The following is an 18,285-nucleotide window of genomic DNA, read 5'->3' as shown; positions in this document are numbered from 1 at the left end:
CTACTAACACCTTGAGATGCAGAGGCAGGAACATTGAGAGTCTGACGCCAATCTGAGCTATACAGCAAGACCCTGTCTCAAACCTACCCCCCCCCCCCCCGGAAAAATCCCACTATAAACATCTGTAAACAGTGATAGAAATTGGACAATTCACATCTGGAAGTACATTGATCTCAAAACTAAAAGAGGAACTCTTTGAAAGACAGTTTTATGGTAGAATTTTACTCTCAGCAAGTATATAATAAAGAAAAAAAATGCTTATGTTTGGGAACACCCAAATATAAATTAGGGATTTTCCCCATTTACTTTGATACGAAGTATCCTTTAATACATAAAGTACATCCTTTAAATATCAACAGGAAGGAGGTTGTACCAGACATCATGTTTGTTTTCTAAAAACTCCTTTGAATCTGGATACAATGGCCTTGTTTTATCTCAAAAGATGCCAAACTTCAAAGCAAAATGGAAGGTTTTTCCCAACAAGGCAGACATGTTCGGTTCTGAGTTCCCTGATGCAGTTAACATATCTGTAGACTCCATAGGAAGAGGCCAAATCTTCGCTTCTGAATCATCATGCAGCTGCAGCCTACTGCTTGGCATCACATTCTCAGGGGCAGGAGAGGAGCTTGCCCTCAGGCCCCACTCACTGAACTAATACACAGAATGGAATGCCACCCCACCCCCTTTTTTGTTTTGTTTTTGTTTTTTTTTTTTTTTTTTTGAGACAGGGTTTCTCTGTAGCTTTGGAGCCTGTCCTGGAACTCGCTCTGTAGACCTGGCTGGCCTCAAACTCAGAGACCACCCGGACCACCTGTTTCTGCCTTCCCACATGCCCTCTTAACTTGGGGAGTTTCAAATGCAGTCTGCTATCTGCCTGCTGGATCACATGTAGTATGGAGCACATACCATGTCATAGACAGCCACATTTCAAGCATTACAAATGCAACTGTAAGGCCCAGCAGCACACTTCTGTAATGCTATCACTTGGAAGGCAGAAGCTGGAGGGTCTCTTAAGATGTGAGGCCTCCTGACACAGACAGGGCAGTTCCAGGCAGTCAGGGCTAAATAGACATACCCTATCTCAAAATGCCAAATAAAAGTTTAAAAATGAAAGAATAGTCACAATCCCGAGTACTGACAGAGATGGGAGGGCATTCAAAAGTGATGAGTCTAAACAGTGTCTACATAGTTTATGGCAGAACCTGAGATGAGAATTGCATTCTAACCATGAAGGGTTTGCCATCACCTAGAGACTGGATTACTCAGAAGGGGTCGATGTGAAAATCCAATCCTACACATGGTATTTGGCAGAAAACATGATAGAACACAATACAATTCTTTTCCTCTGAGGAAAATGGCTCCTCGGTGAGAGCACAAGGTCCAAGTCCTTCCATGGTCTTGCCTACTCTGCCATCCAGAGCTTGAAGGTCCTGTCATATGAGCAAGTAGCTATGAGCTGCCCATCTGAAGAAATGTCTAGGCCCATTACTTTGCCCTCATGGCCAGCCAAAGTCTTCAATGGGGACCAGCCTGGGTGGGTCCATATCTTGGCTGTGTTATCGTAGGCACCTGTGAGCAAGAAGTCTCCATGGATAGCTGCAGGAAAAATAAAGCATGAAGAATTTAAAGCAAGCTGAAAAAAATAAGCACAAAGATCTGCTAAAACATATTATTCTCAAGGAAAGGTTACTTTTGCACTCAGACAAATGTAACACAGAGTCTACATTTCTAGGAGGCCTACAAGAGAAGAGACAGTCATGAGCAGATTGAGGACACCTAAGTAACGGTATGAAGTCTATGTGCTCTTTCCCTGGTGGACAGTACCATCAAGCATCTAGTGCCTGACCTTCCATGGAGAACAAAATGGAACAGTCTTCACAGAAGTCTTAGCTCCAAGAAGCATGCTTTGCCATAGCTTTGTCTATAAGTATGGTAGAGGGAAGGACATAAAAGTGTGCTTCTTTAACAGGGTTCCATGTCTAAGTCTAATGCCTGACATGTAGTCCATGAAGCAAAGGGGTCTGATGTTAATGCTGAGAACAAGAGCAAAGCTTACGCTCAAACTTGACCCCGGTCACTAAGTTCTGATGGGCAGGAATGGTGTAGACACAGCGTCGTTGTCGAAGGTCCCACACTTTGCAGGTGTTGTCACCACTGCCTGTTGCAATGTGGTAGCTGTGGATCAGAAGTATCATAATTAGAAACAAAGAACTATCTGACCAGAACCCTTCCCATTCACTGAATGTGCTTTACCCATTTGGGGAGAAATTTATCCCATAGATTTCCTTCAGGTGGCCTTCTAGGAACATAATGCAACGTCCTGTGCGTAGGTCCCAGACTCGACCAAATGCATCCAGTCCCCTGGAGAAACAACATGTATATGAGTACTCCAGACCCAGTTCCACAGGAAAGCAGGGAGTCCTAAGGTGAGACTACTGACCTGCCCACCCCTTGCTTTGTGGAGGAAGCTTACCCAGTGCCAGCCAAAGAGCCATCTTGATGGAAGGCAATGTCATACACACCCATGCTGTGGCCTTCCTGATGCAGGATCTCCTCTTGAGCCTCTAAATCCCATAAGCGCCATGAACGGTCATAACTTAAAAACAAATAAAATAAACTATACCAACAATCAACCAGAAGACCGAGTCAGCGTCTACTATATACAAGGTACTATAAATATCATTTAATCGTACTAACAAGAAATTCCTTTCTGGCATAAACAATGCCTCACCATTCAAGCTTGCTTGTCTTAGTGACAACTGGGAGACCAAGAACGTTCTGTAATTTGCTTTAGCAGCTATATTTTTAAAAAGATTTCCCTGGTTTGTGGTTGGGGCTCAATACTTTGGGGGCAGGGCTTGCCTCGTATGTGCAGGGCCCTGGGTTCAGCCACCAGCACAAACAAAAACAAAATTCTTGAACAGTCCAGCAAAGACTGCATTTTTTCCCCCTTTCTCTCCTCATTCCACTGCTATATCCCTTCAATCATCAAGCAAGCATTTTTTAATTTACTAGAGTCTCAACTGGATGTTAGCATAGAAAAAGACAAAAACAAAACAAAACAAAAAACTCAGATGGACAAATAGAGCAGATACAGAAATAGACCCAAATACAAATGATCAACTTTCACTAGGGTGCTAAAACAATTTTAATAGAAATCTTCAATGATGGCAACAAACAGGCTATAGTGGTACAAATATAGAAAAGATTAAACTCAAGAAGGGCAAAGCAACTGGACCCTGTACCAAAGAAGATATGCAGATAATGAATAAGCACATGGCAAAATACTCAACAGCAATAGCTGTCAGGGCAGTAACACTAACTACAATGGGTGAGATGAAAAGAGCACAACAGCAAACATGACAGAGGTATGAAAAAGAACAGCCTCGAACTCAGAGATCCACCTGCCTCTGCCTCTTGCGTGCTGGGATTAAAGGTGTGTGCCACCAACACCTGGCTGCCTGAATGTTTTTAAAAAGCTAAATATACATCTACTCTATAAACTAGCATTTTTACTCCTCTGTATTTACCCAAGAGAAAGGGAAAAACAAAATAAAACCAAAACCCCTAAACAATATAAAAAGCTCCAATAAGAATATTTATAGCCAGGGATAAAGAGATGGCTTAGTGGTTAAGAGCATGGGCTGCTCTTCCAAAGGACCCACGTCTGGGTCCCAGTACTGACATGACAGCTCACAACCTGTGTAACTACAATTCTAGGGGATCCAATGCCCCTTTCTGGCTTCTGGGCATGAAGCACACAGGCATACATTAAAAGAAAAAAAAAATTTATAGTGGCTATATCTTGACCAGCCACAGACTAGCCACAACCTAGAAACATGTTCAGATGTCTATCAACAGGAGAACACATGGACGGGAACAGATACAATAGACTGCCCCTCAGCTTAGTACCACAAATGGGTATAAACAGGTAGAACAAACAAATCAAGTCAGAGGCTGCTTTGGAAGGGGAGAGAGAGAGGGCCTAAGACAACTCTGTGGGGTGATAGAAACGATTGGTAAGGGTGTGGGTTATAAGCAGTATGCACTTGTCAAGGCTGACTTGTACAATAAAACAATCCCATTCTACTGAATGTTACTGAAACCTCACAGAAAAAGATTTTTAGTAGAACTAAGCCTCACTAAACTTACAGAACCAGAAAAGGAAGTAATATGTTGGTACAGAGGATTTTTATTTATTAGTGTTTCTATTTTATTTATTTTTCAAGACATGGTCTCTATGTAGCCCTGGCTGTCCTGAACCTGCCAGTTAATCAGGCTGGCCTTGAACTTAAAGAGATCCACCTGTCTCTGCCCTGAGTGCTGGGATAAAAAGCATCTGCCACCACTGCCCAGCTCCATTTTATTTTTTTTAAAGTCTTGCTATGTAGCCTAGGCTGGCCCTAAGCTTATGATCCTCTTGCTTTAGCCTGCTGAGTGGTAAGATGTGTAGCACACTCAGTAAGAATTAAAAGAAAATATATATTCTGCCCTGACTATTTTTTTTTTTTAACTTTTATTCTGATTCTATTACTTAAGTTTGAGAAAGTTCTAATTGAAGATCCTTGCTCTAAATATTTACCTTGCAGATAACTGAAAAGGATTATCAAAACCAGCAGGCTTGTACAAACTAGACACTAACAGATGGCTTACCAGGTCGTGCCCAGGAAACGCCCTGATGGATGCCACATTACCCGAGCCACACGTACTGTATGACCTTCAATATCTGCCACTGGTTCATCGCTGAAAGGAACCAAATACATTCAGGGGTTAAACACCTTGACAGCCATGAATAACAACCCACTCAGTTTATTTGCTGCTGTGCAGATATGCCCACTCTGTCGTTTGTACACAGGTATCACCGTGTACTTTCTACACTGAGCAGCACAAGGGGCTGACTGCACCCTGTACAAGGCTCTGTGCTAACTGTTACTGTACCTGCAATGTGTTACAATCTTAGGGATAACAATCATTTGATTGATAACAATCATTTAAGCTACATTCTAAGGAGGATTATTTCTTTGACCACAGTGCAAAGTGATCACTATCTCAGTTCAATTCAATGTGTCAATAAATTCTTCATGATAAGCAAATAGTCCCACTGCATGTAGTGTATGGTGGTAGAGGTGTAGATACTGAAATCAGTTATGGTCCAATGGGTTCCAGATAATTTTACTTAACCCTTATCCTGTTCAAAGATCCAAATAAAAAAAGAACTCCTAAGCTAGAGTGACTCAGTGTCCTCTGGATGGCCACAAATTTCTGCTACCTAGCAACAACAGAAAGGCTCAAACACAAGAGAGAGGAAATAAACATGAGCCTAAAGAGGGCAATTAGAAGGGAGTGCTGTCAATGAGTACTCACAGACTGAACCAGGGCCCTATGGGGATAAGTACTGCTAAATATTATGGAAGCCAATTAAAACTTGCCACGATAGTTGCTGAGACTCTATCTGGCAAAGACTGCAGATGCTAATTAGTGCTTTGGAGAATTTTGTAATAAACCTTGCTATGCTTTCTCTAGGAAAGAAAAATGAACATTCAAATGTCTTTCAGATCACAGTATGTTTTTAAAATTGAGTGGACTAGTAAAAACATCCACATGAAGAAAGAATATGTGCTGTGGTTGGAAAATACATCCTAGGGTAGAGGATGACACCAGTGGCATGTACTGCCAGATCAAACCTCACTTCCCTTCTCCTCTATGGCTGTGCGCATAGATCCAAGAGGCTGCCAAGATGATTATGTTTAGCCTACCTACAAAACTGCATTTGCCAATGCTAACCTACTATGTAGGTTAAACTGGTTTGTTCTAGAATGGGAGCTGGGAGTCAGTGACTACTGTGCTAAAGGCAAAAACTGAGGCCTAAAGTCATTAAAGACAGTAAATTCCAGCATACCTTCTGTGAACAAAAAAAGGTCTAAGAAAGACATCTTCTATTTTCAGTGAGTTCCCTGGACTCTTGAAGCATGCCTGGGGTTAAATGTTCCATTTTTAAACCTAAAGGGCTAGCCAACCACTCTCTTTAGGGATGGCAATGTGAACTGTAGGAGGGTAATAATCACCTGTCCAGACTCCAAAGCTTCACAGAGCCATCAGCAGCACAAGAGGCCAAGTTGACATCCTTTTGGTCCAGTGAGACAGTGGATTTAGGATGGAACACAATTGCTCCTACATTTGTGTTATGGCCTAAAGAGTTAAGGGAGAGCAAAGTTAGAGGGCTCTTACCTCTTCATACTCTATGAGCAAACAGAGACTATACGAAGAACATGGTAAAGTACACACAAGGGAATGTGAACAGACAGAACATTTATTTATTTTTGAGACAGGGTGTCTGTGAAGTTCTGGCTGGCCTGAAACTTGCTACGAAGACCAGGCTGACCTTGAACTTACAGATCCACTTACTTCTGCCTCCTGAATGCCACCATGTTCAGTTATTTATTTATTTTAAAGATTTATTTTTAAAATTATGTATATGTGTGTGAGAATGTGCACACGAGCACAGGTGCTATGGAGGTCACTGGAGCCAGAATTACAAGCCACTGCAAGCCACCTGTTATGGGTTCTGAGAACCTAACTCAGGTTCTCTGTAAAGGCAATTTATGTTTTTAGCTGTTCCAGCTCCCAAAAGAACTGTTTTAACAAACACCCAAATTGCATTTTTTCCTTCAATTTATATTTAAAAAAAAAAAAAAAAAAAAAAAAAGGCATAGTAACTAAGTGACTCTGTAACCCAGCACTTCGAAGGCCGAGGCAAAAAGATACGGAATTGAAGCCAGCTTGGGAAACAGAGTAAGACTCCATTCTCAAAAGACTAAACCAAATCAAAAAGTAAAACACAAAATCTTAGAATGGCCAGTGTGGCTGGAAAGGAGGACAGACTGCATGCAAGTATAGTCATAATATTCTGGTATTGGGGGAGAGAAAACCACATTCACTCAAATAAAAGTGCAACCCGTGGGCTGGAAAGACAGCTCACCAGTTAACGCATTGTAACTCCAGGTCCAGGGACCAGACACCTTCACCTGGTCTTTGCTGGTACTTATGTATGTACTCAAGAGTACACACATGTGCACATACACAGAAACAAAGCTGTGTTGTATCTGAGCATCAGCTGGAGTGGTACTCTTTAACAGTTTGCTGAGAAAAGAATGAGATGACACCTGTAACTCACCTCGAAGAGTGTGAAGGAGGCTGCAGTCAGGGACAGACCAGAGCTTGCAAAGCCCACTCCTATCAAACACAAAGGAAAGCATCTCAGCCAGGGTTGGTCTGGGGAGGAAAAGGCACCTTCATAACATTACTGAAGGACAATTTTGTCTTGCTCCTATACACTTGACAGTGGCCAACAGAAAAAGCAAAGGCTCGTTGAAAAGAGCTACAGCAGCTCTTAGGCCACCAGTTGCCTCCTCTAGACTATCATGGAATACAAGCTGCTATTCTTAAAGTACAGGTCAACTTGCAAGGGAAGGGAAAAAAATTAAACTGGGTCAATAATGGCAGGACCTGAAATACAAGCAGTATTTTGCCACCTACCAACACTTTAGCCTTCAGCTTTCTCTTGAACCACAGCTTCACTTTCTGCCTACTAAAGCAATTCCCCTGTAGTCAATATTAAGTTTCATCTTTCTTAGATAGGCACAATTCAGAAAAAAGTAAAAATAAAATGAAACAGGGTTCAGGAATTGGCTCACATACTCAATAAAGTGCTTGCTATGTAAACATGCGGATTGAGTCCAGGTTCCCAGCACTCATGTAAAAGTTCAGTACATATAATCCATAACCCCAGTACATCCTGAGTTTCCCATATGTGGGATGCGTACAAAACAGATGAGATTAATAATTAACATTTACCAAGATCTCACCAAATGCGTGGCAAATGTTAGCTACGGTTCCAACGGTACAGATAAAGGCACCAAGGCTTCTAAGGGTTGCCTACCTCAGTGAGACCACAGAAGTAAGAAAGCAAAGCTGGATTAAGAAATGAAAATATATACTTGGTTTATAAAATTCCCATACGAACTACCCCAAAACTCCAGTGGAAGAACATGATAGACATTACATATCATGGATCTCTGGGGATCTCTGTGAGTAGTAAGAACTGCCAAACAGCTTTGTCGAAGTGTACAAGCAGGTAGAGCCATGACACCTGCCTCATGAGCAGAGGCAGAGGACAGAGGAAAAGATCTCTGAGACAAAGGCAACTTTTCTTCCTGAACCCATGCACAATTTATGAAAATGTTACTATAAAATGAAACTTACCAACATGCTGTTGCTAGCATTTTAGAATTGGGACTAAAGTGACAGTAGGAGATTGGCCGATCATCTCCAATTTGACTGCAGAAATTATTCAAAGACTAAAAAACAAAAACACCAGAAAAGGTGATCATTTAAAAGGCTAAATCTAAGAGTTCTTTGGCTTTTCCACTTTTGGGAAAAAATGGGGGCTGGGGGGGGGATGGGAGGAGGAGGGGGCAGCAGTTACACCTGTCAGTTTAATTCATCTCAAGACTTCTTTATGCTTTGCTGTTGTTAGTCAACATTAATGTTATTGAAGAATGGAATCAAGGCTTATCTGGAAAGCTACTTGTTTATCATAGTCTCATTACTCCCCTTTCCCTCCATGTCCAGAGTTTCTGTGTAGCCCTGGTTGTCGGGGAACTCACTTTGTAAACCACACTGGACTCAATCTCACAGAGATCAACCTACCTCTGCCTCCCAAATGTTGGGATTAAAGGTGTGCACCATCATTGCCAGTGTACCTCATTAGCTTTTATGTCAGCTAAACACAAACAAAAACCAGAGAAAAGCAAAGCACAGCTTGACCTTCTAGAAGGGAGCAGTCAAGAGCAGAAACACTGGTCTCTGTGAGCACAAAGCACAGAATGTTCCTGTCACCACAGCTGACAGTGCTTCCCGCATCACCGACACACTGGGTGGCACGTAGGTAACTGCCTTTACCTTCCTGTGGGTGGGGCCAAAACAGAATCTCTAATAATGTAAGAGACTGGACAACAGTGAAGAGCATCTTACCCGCAGAGATTTGTGCAGCTCTTGCATCTGGGATGTTCTGGTTGTCTCGGGAATCTCCTTATGCAAACGGGCCTCCTCCAAGCGTTTCATTGCCCTGTGACACATAAACATCATCACTAAAGAAGCTACAAACAAGATCTGTACATTTCTTCTAAATCACATACAATAATGCCACCATCATAGACAACCCAGTCTCTGAAATGACACTTCTTCTGGACCTCCGCTTACCTGGGAAGTGAATAATTAGCAATCCATAGTCTGGCCACCTTTAGGCTATTTGGCCCTTCATGGTACCAGGTTTGCTGATACTGAAAAGGAAATAACAGCAGAAATGTTAGGTCTGAAGCACACTGGCTCTCCCCACAGCTGTTCTTAATTGTAACTGCTCACAAAGTGAATTGGCTCAGTAACAGAATGAAGCTGGCACATGTCCTTACTAATAATTACCTTTCATTTTCCTTAAAAACATTTACTTAACTATGTGTTATGTGTCTGTGTGTGTGGGGTGCTTGTGCATGCAGACACCATGGAGGCCAGAAGATGGCATCAGACTGCATAGCAGTTGTGGGCTGCTGGACTCCTGAGGGGCAGTGCACACTCTTAAGGGCAGAGAATCTCTCCAGTCTCTACTTTTTTCTTTGATGTCTTACTAGATTCTGGTTTCTTACTGAGTCACATCGAGTACCTTCCAGAATGGAGAATGTACAGCACCATTCACAATCGTATAAGAATTACTGATTCCTGCCATCAACCATTCCCAAATGGCAGAACCTGTAGACAGCTCTCCTCATCCTAGCAAAGCGGCACTGGAAAGACCTAGTCTCCAATTTCTTCACATTTTACCTCTTCTTTTGACTTCTTAGATTTCTCATCATCTTTTTTTGTCTTTTTTAAGGCATCAGTTCCAACCACTGAGAGAATATTTCTTAACCTATAACAAAAAAGGTCAGAAATCAATATAGATGAAATAAGATTGTCAAAGGTCCAGTAGGACCCACCCCATTATCACTTGAGAGAGAGATGTGTCAAGATCCCCACACAAGAATGCCAACAACCGCAGGGAACAATGAACCTTACCTACACTGTGTTTCATCCCCAGCTCACATATTCTTATGATAAAGTTTAATTCATAAACTAGGACAGGTAAAATGCCAATAACAAAAACCCAGATTTTTAAAATTAGGTAAACAGGACCTGTTTTCTTTTTCCTTCTCAAAATATCTTATTCTTCTGCATATTAATAGGAAGGCAGCATAGACAACAAGGATACAGAAGACAAAGGGACAGAACTGGACAGTGTGGGATTTCAGCGCATCATTCAGAATGGTGTGCAATTTAAAATTTATAAAGTGTTTACTTCTGGCATTTTCCCAATCAGCATTTTAGGCCTCACTGATTATGAAGGGCAGAAGCCAAGAAGAAACGCAAGACCACAAGCAAAGGGGAAGGCTGTGCATCCTTTATTCTTCCCTCTCAGACCCCACTCCACTCTGGTCTATTTGAAGGCTTTCTAAATGCAGCTATCAGCAATTATTCTCTTCCATTTAGAGTCAACTGACCTACATACATGGCTGCCACTTAGTCTTCAAGGACAGCTGAAACCTACTTAGTGCCATGATTCAGGAGCTACATATATTTAATAATTAAGAATAGTTCCAAGCTGTGCATGGTGGCGCATACCTTTAATTCTAGCACTCCAGAGGTAGAGGCAGGTGGGTCTGAGTTCAAGGCCAATGTGGTCTATAGAGTGAGTTCTAGGACAGCTAGGGCTAGAGAGAGAAATCTTGTCTTGAAGACAGTATAGGGGGGATAGTTTAAAGGAATTAGGTCTGATGGCACACACCTTTAACCCTGGCACTTAGAGGTGGAGGTAGGAGGATTGTTCTGAGTTCCAGGCTAGCCTAGAGTTCTAGGATAGTCAGGGCAACACACTGAGATCCTGTTTCAATAAAATCAACATTAGACAGCAATGAGCAGAATGTGAAAGGAATACGGAAGAAGTATGGAATCTAGGCTTGGGAGGAGTGTGAAGCAAGTATCAGGGAAGGCTTCACAGAAAAGGTGTCAAGTGCTCATTCAGGCCAAATGGTCAAAACAGAAAAATGACAGTTGAGGTGGAGGGTTAACGAATGTAAAGTCAAGAAAACAGGCTTCGCTTAGACCTGCAAATGGTTCAGTAGAGCTGGAATATGGGTTACAGGAGGAGCTTGGTGACTGCCACCCAAAGCTGGAAATTCAAGTGGGGGTCCAGTCACCAGAGCTATTCACGCTATACACAGGAGAATCTGCAATGAGAGTGACATGGTGGGAGACGAAGAGGTAGAAAAGCAGATGTTAGTGTCACAGCAAGCCCAGCCACTGTGGTGGACCCAAGTTAAAGTAATGACAGATGGGACTCAAAACATTCATCTAAGGGGCACAATGATAAAGGACAATAGACATGGCAGGTGAAAGAAACAATTATACCCTGAGTCAGACTGGGGAGGTGGCTCGGTGTGTAAGGTGCCTACTGCCAAGCCTGCTGACAGGGCCACACACTGGGACACATGGCAAGAGAGCACAAACTCACAAGTTGTTCCATGACCTCCACGCCTGAAGGCACATACATGTCTACATACACAAATAAACAGGACTTTAAAAAGTATCCTTTAAAAGAGTGCTTCCTGCTCTTCCAGGGCACCCAAGTTTAGTTCCCAGAACCCACATCAGGCATCTCACAAGTGCCTCTAACTCTAGCTCCAGGGCATGACACCCTCTTCTGGACTACCAGGGTACCAGAACTCATGTGCACATTCCTACACACAGACTTACATGATTAAAAATACATCTTAGAAAACAACAAATAACAAAACAGCCGCATTTCAAACAAACAACTTCACATGAGAGCAGGAAAGGGTTTGACAGAACACAAACCAGAACCTTGCCATTAATTGAAAAAACTATAAAGGACACCTTTCTCTTCGTTCAGCAGGACCTTCTCCAAAAAGTGTGATAGGTTCTCCCAAGGCTCGAAGGCAAGCCTTGACCTCTGAGTCATCTGTGGAAACATTGATTTGCCGGGCTCTCTTTCTTCTTTCAAACTCTGCCAAGACTTCTGCCTGCCGCTCACTGATGTGCTCCTCAATTTCAAATACCTCCCCTATGCAAAGAACAGGCAACATGGGGGAAAGAAACAATCAGAGTCTGTGTGTCTTATACTGGATAGAGGTGCCATAAGGTATTTAACTGTGGGGCTGACAAAGAATTCAGCAATACTGAAGGGTTTCTAAAGATGCAGTGACAAACAATTAGTCCAAAATCAAATTCAAAACAAATAATGGTTGCTTTTGGCAATACCTGCAGGTTGCATCATGAATCTTTGCTGCAGCCTTGGTTCTGAGCCCGTGCAACTCTGCAATGCACTTACTGTCACGCCATGCAACAGTAAGGAACACTGCCTCAAAATCCTGTTATGAATTGTGATGTCTATATTTTCTTTTTTTGGCCTTTTTGAAACAGAGTTTCTCTGGCTGTTGTGGAACTCATTCTGTAGCCCAGCCTGGCCACACACTGACAGAGATCTGCCTGCCTCTGCCTCTTGAGTTCTTCTGGGATTAAAGGTGTGAGCCTGGCCAAATTTTTATATCTTTACAAAAAGTTTTTTGTTTTTATAGAGACATAATGATTGTTATGGGGAAAAATTTTTTAAATTTCCTCAGCATCTGCTGAGGTTAGCGGAAGTGGCCTTCTTTCCTTACTGCTGGGAACCGGCTACTTGCTGTCGAAATGGGCAAGTTCGTGAAACCCGGGAAAGTGGTGCTGGTCCTGGCAGGAAGCTACTCCGGATGCAAAGCCGTCATCGTGAAGAACATTGACGATGGCATCTCAGACCGCCCTTACAGCCATGCCCTGGTGGCTGGAATTGACCGCTATCCCCGAAAAGTGACAGCTGCCATGGGCAAGAAGAAAATCTCCAAGCGATCAAAGATCAAGTCTTTTGTGAAAGTTTATAACTACAACCACCTCATGCCCACAAGGTACTCTGTGGACATCCCCTTGGACAAAACTGTTGTCAACAAGGATGTCTTTAGAGACCCAGCCCTGAAACACAAGGCAAGGAGGGAAGCCAAGGTCAAGTTTGAGGAACGATACAAGACAGGGAAGAACTAATGGTTTTTCCAGAAGCTTCACTTTTAGGTATATTTTTGTTTCCATCATTAAAAGTTAAAAAAAAAAATTCCTCAGCATCAAGTATCAAATAATTTTATCTCTCGATTATACTGTGTTAAAATGTTTGATTATTTAAAATTGTTGTTTGGCCAAAATAGAAAAGAGATCAATGCATGCCTATAATCTCAGCAAGGAGGCAAGAAGACCAGGAAATCAATGTCATACTTGGCTACACAGTGACTTTCAGGACAACATGGGCCATACAGACCTTGTCAGAAAGGAAGGGCCAACAACAAAAATCCACTATCTTGAGTTGCTGATTTAAATTAAAAAACAAAAGACAAAGTAACATGAAAAACATTTAAAATGCTCCATGTCTTGCAATATAAATATTCAGGTAAGATTTAATTATTTATTAATAAAATGTCTGAAGCATAAATCTAACTAATCTTAATCAATAAAACCCAGGAGCCGGTAAAACCTGGAAGATCAGAGAACCAGGAGCAGCCCTGAGTTGCTTCCTGCCTGTCTCCACCTCCTGAGCGGTGTGTAGACAGGACCTGATCCTCAAGCTATGCAGTCTAGGATGCTTCTGTCCTTGTACCTTTCCTGCCTCCAGGATATGAGTTGATAGGAAGACAGGTGTGTGCCTTCATGCCAGGCAAGCACTTATCACTAAACTTTACCTTTCTGTGCTAATTTCTTATGGCAAATATGCGTAACTTTTTAAAAAAAATATAAAACGGTTAAGCTAGACATGGTGGCTCCCATCTATTATCCAGTATAAGGAGGGCATGGTAGGAAGACTGCTACAACTTCTAGGCCAGCTTGAGCTATGTGGAGATCCTGTCTCAAAAACTGAAATTAATCAATACATTTCTTGACAGTAAAATAAAGAGACAAACCTCAACATATACAAGGGGGAAAATGCAGGCTATAATTACACATCATGGTATCATTTACAGAAGAAATAAATCCAATTCACAATACAGGATTTTCTAGTTCATAGAGACACTCATTGAGTTTTAAAAAATCTTTTTAAATTAACTTTTCCTTTATACCAAAAAGATTATTTTAATCTAGGTTGAAAAAAAAAATAACTAGAAAGCTCAGCAGTGGTGGTACACGCCTTTAATCCCAGTGTTCTGGAGCAGTCCAGGGCTATACAGAGAAACCTTGTCTTGAAATGTAAAGACACAAAGAAACAAACTAGAAAAGTAAAGGAGAGAATACTATAAATAGCTACAGTAATGTATCAATGCCAGAAGTTGGTTACATCTCCCAAAGACAAATACAACCGATAAATCCAAACACCCACTTAAGTTTTCAAAGACTGCCAGTAATTTGTGTAAGGAACTATATGAAATATAAGAAAAACACTCATTGGATAATGCCAAGAAAGCAAAGTCGAAGATGCAATGGTAAGAACAAAAGAGTAAGGGAGTGAGTACACACATGTGGAAGTCAATCTGTTTCCTCAACATCGGGATTACAATTAGGTACCACCATGTTAGCTTTAAAAATCTAATTATGTATGTATTTTATATATGAGTGCTCTATCTGCATGTATGCCTGCATGCCAGAAGGCATCAGAACCCATTTTAGATGGTTATGAGCTGCCATGTAGTGGCTGGGAATTCAACTCAGGACCTCTGGAAGAGCAGCCAATGCTCTTAACCATTGAGCCATCTCTCCAGCCCCTTTTTGTTATTCTTTTTTTTTTTTTTTTTTCTTCTAGAGATGAGGACTGAGCCCAGGGTCTTGTGCTTGCTAGGCAAATGCTCTACCACTGAGCTAAACCTCTAACTCCTCAGCCCTGTCCCCTAAAACAAAACAAAAAAATGAAACATGGGTTCTGAGAAATCAGTCTCAAGTCCCAATGGTCGCAGAGCAAACCTTTTGTCACCTGAACTAGCCCCCCCAGGACAAGAATAGGTTTTGACCCAATAAATCTTAATGTTACTTGGTCTGGGAAGGTGTTCTTCAGAAAACTGGATCATCAAAGGTGTAGGCAGTGTAGTGTACACCTGGTTCTAGTACCCGGGAGGAGACAAAAGGCAGTTCAAAGGCAACTGACTAGCCAAAGGATGGGAATGTGCGGTTCAGTGATGGAACACCTACCTGCCTAGCATGGGTTGGAGTCCTTGGAAGTTTAAAAAAAAAAAAAAAAAAAAAAAAAAAAAAAAAAAGAGGAAAGATAATTCACAATTGCGTCTTACCGGAGGTTATATTAATATTTCCAGCTTCAATGCCTGCTTTCAGTCCTTCTTTTCCCAAAATCCCAGACTCTCCTTTGGCCAGACGTTCCCTCTCTTTCTCTTCCAAGCTTCCATAATAGATGTGTGGTTTCTTCACAACAGGAGCAACTAAATCATCAGGTGCTTTAGTTTTAGTTGCCTGTTAAATCAAAGACCCCGGTTAAGGCTTAATCCTAGTAAACCATGCTTCCCAAATGAATGAGGCTAATGCTTTCCTTTTATTTCCTCCAAAAACTAAAGGGCAAGGTGGGTATCCGTCAAGATTGACTTTATACGAGTTTAGTCTCTCGTTAAGTTTGGCGGACAAATAAAACGAATCAATTTCTGTTTGAAGTATATGGTTTGCTTCGGGGCCCGTTTATTTTATTGGAAATGCAATCTCCGGTTTTACAAAAATAACTGTTCATCACTGGACAAATTCCAAGAATAACCTAAACAATCAGGGTGGTATTCGGCGCACCAAGTCACAATGTTACTGGAATACACATTTCCAATACTTCCAGAGCCGATTAGAAGTTGGGAGACCTCATCCTAAGTCCCAAGTCATACAGTTTAAGTCAAGACAAGTCTCCACTTCTAAGCACTGTGTTTTGGAGCAGTCAGGGAAAGTGTTCACTGCTCGGGGCTGAAGTGAGAGCGGTGCAAAAAGAGCTGCAGCACACGAAAGCGTTTAGGATTCAGGAAAAGGCTGCTCCACTCTACGGTCCCTCAGCCTTCCTCCTCCGCCCTGACCCGCGAGGTAACGGCCCCTTCCCGCGGGGACCCCGCCCTCTCTGGGAGAGGACCGGCCTGAGCTGATCCGGAGCCCCGTACCGTGGAGGAGGCTCGTGAGGAGGCCATGCCGGGCTCTGGAGCCTCGAGGCCCTAGCCAAATCCGCGCTCAGCTTTTCAGACCGTCCACCGCGCGCCCAGCAAAGTGGAAGTGCGTCACTGGCCGGAAACGTATCAGGAGCGTATTCCGTGCTCTGGGAGTCGCGAAGTATCTTGGGCGTCGTAGTTGTCGAGCATCGGCTGGCGTTGAGGGGCGTGGCCTCTTAGAGCGTTCGCCACAAACTCGCGGGAGAAGAGGCGTGTGGGAAGAGAGGCGCAGAGCAGCCTGGGAAGTGTAGTTCTGGCGGCGCAGCAATGGCTTCTTGGTGGGAGTTGAGGTTCTGGGAAGCTGCAGAGGCCTGAAAGAGGTAGGTTCGTGGATCTCGATTGTAATCAGGAGCGAACCGAGGGTCTCTGCTCTCCTTCGGGAGGCCTTCCGTCATCGCGGAGCGGAGGGCTGTTTTGCCATGGAAATCTCTCCCTAGACTAGTGCAGCCTTGGAGCTAGGAAAGCGGATTGTTGTCCACGACGGCACGGAAGTCTTCCCGGGGGCCCCTCCTAACAGGGTGGCTTCGCAGTTACTTTGGGCTTCAAGAAGACATCAAACTCGAAGAGTCTTCTAGGACTAAAATAAAGACATGGCGGGGGAACTGCGGTCTAGTTTGTTTTTGGCTTATTTGTCTACAACGTATTCTTTGTCTGTGTTCTTTGAGATAAAGGGTCCAGGGAGGCGTCAGGGAGAGTGCATACCAGCAACTCTCGTTCGACTGATTGCTAGGCCATCCGATATAAGGTTTTCTTTTTATCCTTACATGAAGATTATGGGGATTGCACAGACTCACTTCCACTCTTAAAAGCCTCTTCCCCAAACAAATGCAATGATGGGGACATTTCCTCTTCGAGTGCTTACTAAATGCCAAATTATGAGCAAGGAGTTTATTCTATTTTAGTCACTCAAGTTATGTGACAGCAGAGTACATAAAATAAATTGTGAGAAATGAAGCTAATCCGTCGTTCTGGAGCTATACTGTAGTTGAGATTATTAAAGTGGCGGGTTGAGAGCAGTTATTTTAACCCGCACTCATTATCGCCCTCTAGTGGCGAGGCTTTCTGTGTATACACAAATAGAATTTCTTCCTTTTTCTTTGGAGCTAGATTCCTCTTTCATCTCTCTACTTAGGGCTGTAGTTTCAGAAGGTAGTAGCTGATTTAGAGTAAAGTGATTTGAAATGTCATGAGTCAGTGTTTTGTGCTGATTATATCTATCCCTGGCTGTGTTAAGCCTCCCGAGAGAAAGGTAAATGTTTCTTCATTTGTATACATCATACTCTTTTGTTTTATTCTAGTTGCATACAATAGTAATTTATATGTATGTATACTATAGCAGCACTTTCACTTAGATTGTTATCATTTAATGTGTAACTTTTATAGGAGGCTGATATTGTTAACTAAACTGTTTACTTCAATTTTACAAAAGTGGAATAGTTTTTCAAATTTTATAAGGCTTCTGTAGTAAAATAACACAAAGGATGGGAATGTGTCATGGTTCAGTGGCTAAAGGAGCCTGTACCAAATTTGATGGTAGAAAGAGAGAATTTGCTCCCAAAGGTTGTCCTCTGACCTTTATTCAGGGAGCTGTGTGCTCCTACCAACACCCAATAAACAATTATATTTTTTTTTTTTCAAAAAGCAAACGTTTTTAAAGAGAAAAAATAATAGCAGTGTCTATGACTCAGGAAAAGTTCATTTCATTTTTCTCTATTTGGATAGCGCAGTTTATCCCAGAACTTGTTGTTTGCTTCTTATGGGTACTGTGGAGGACATAAAGATGATACCTTCCATGGGTACTAAGCTCCATTTAGTTTTTTGTTTTGAAACAAACATGGGCTTTGGTAACACATTCATTTGCCATATGAAATGATTTGAATTTCTGTGGCCTTATTGGTCTCTCTCTATCTGCCTACCCTTCAAATTCACAAACACATCCCTAGCCACTCCCGTTCAGCCCAGCCTGGGCTAAGCGTTCTTGTAGTGC

General features: G+C 42.3%; 2 protein-coding genes across 2 annotated transcripts; one reads left to right on the top strand and one right to left on the bottom strand.

Moving 5' to 3' along the window:
• Positions 1-201: 201 nt before the first annotated feature.
• Positions 202-16,418, bottom strand: Prpf4 (pre-mRNA processing factor 4). The gene is made up of 14 exons (XM_051187913.1): positions 16,254-16,418; positions 15,402-15,579; positions 11,986-12,172; positions 9,877-9,964; positions 9,262-9,341; positions 9,034-9,127; positions 8,263-8,357; positions 7,175-7,233; positions 6,066-6,189; positions 4,654-4,743; positions 2,474-2,596; positions 2,254-2,361; positions 2,057-2,175; positions 202-1,596 (listed from the first exon to the last, which is right to left on the bottom strand). Exons 1-14 carry the CDS (start codon positions 16,278-16,280, stop codon positions 1,403-1,405), a joined length of 1,566 nt encoding a protein of 521 aa, XP_051043870.1. The 5' UTR covers positions 16,281-16,418; the 3' UTR covers positions 202-1,402.
• LOC127224762 (60S ribosomal protein L27-like) lies at positions 12,784-13,217 on the top strand. Its single transcript, XM_051187915.1, has one exon. It carries the CDS (start codon positions 12,799-12,801, stop codon positions 13,180-13,182), a length of 384 nt encoding a protein of 127 aa, XP_051043872.1. The 5' UTR covers positions 12,784-12,798; the 3' UTR covers positions 13,183-13,217.
• Positions 16,419-18,285: the final 1,867 nt, after the last annotated feature.

Source organism: Phodopus roborovskii, unplaced genomic scaffold (genome assembly GCF_943737965.1).
Source record: "Phodopus roborovskii unplaced genomic scaffold, PHOROB, whole genome shotgun sequence".
Classification (NCBI taxonomy): domain Eukaryota; kingdom Metazoa; phylum Chordata; class Mammalia; order Rodentia; family Cricetidae; genus Phodopus; species Phodopus roborovskii.
Note: the sequence above shows the minus strand (reverse complement) of the source record. Positions and strands in the feature narration are given on the sequence as shown.

Coding starts and splice junctions, on each gene's coding strand:
- Prpf4 (XM_051187913.1), bottom strand. CDS start 16,280: ATGGCCTCCTCACGAGCCTCCTCCACG. Junction 9,342..9,876: donor CTAAGAAGTCAAAAGAAGAG/GTAAAATGTGAA, acceptor TTTCCTTTTCAG/TATCAGCAAACCTGGTACCA. Junction 4,744..6,065: donor AAGCTTTGGAGTCTGGACAG/GTGATTATTACC, acceptor GGTTCCTTTCAG/CGATGAACCAGTGGCAGATA.
- LOC127224762 (XM_051187915.1), top strand. CDS start 12,799: ATGGGCAAGTTCGTGAAACCCGGGAAAGTGGTGCTGGTCCTGGCAGGA.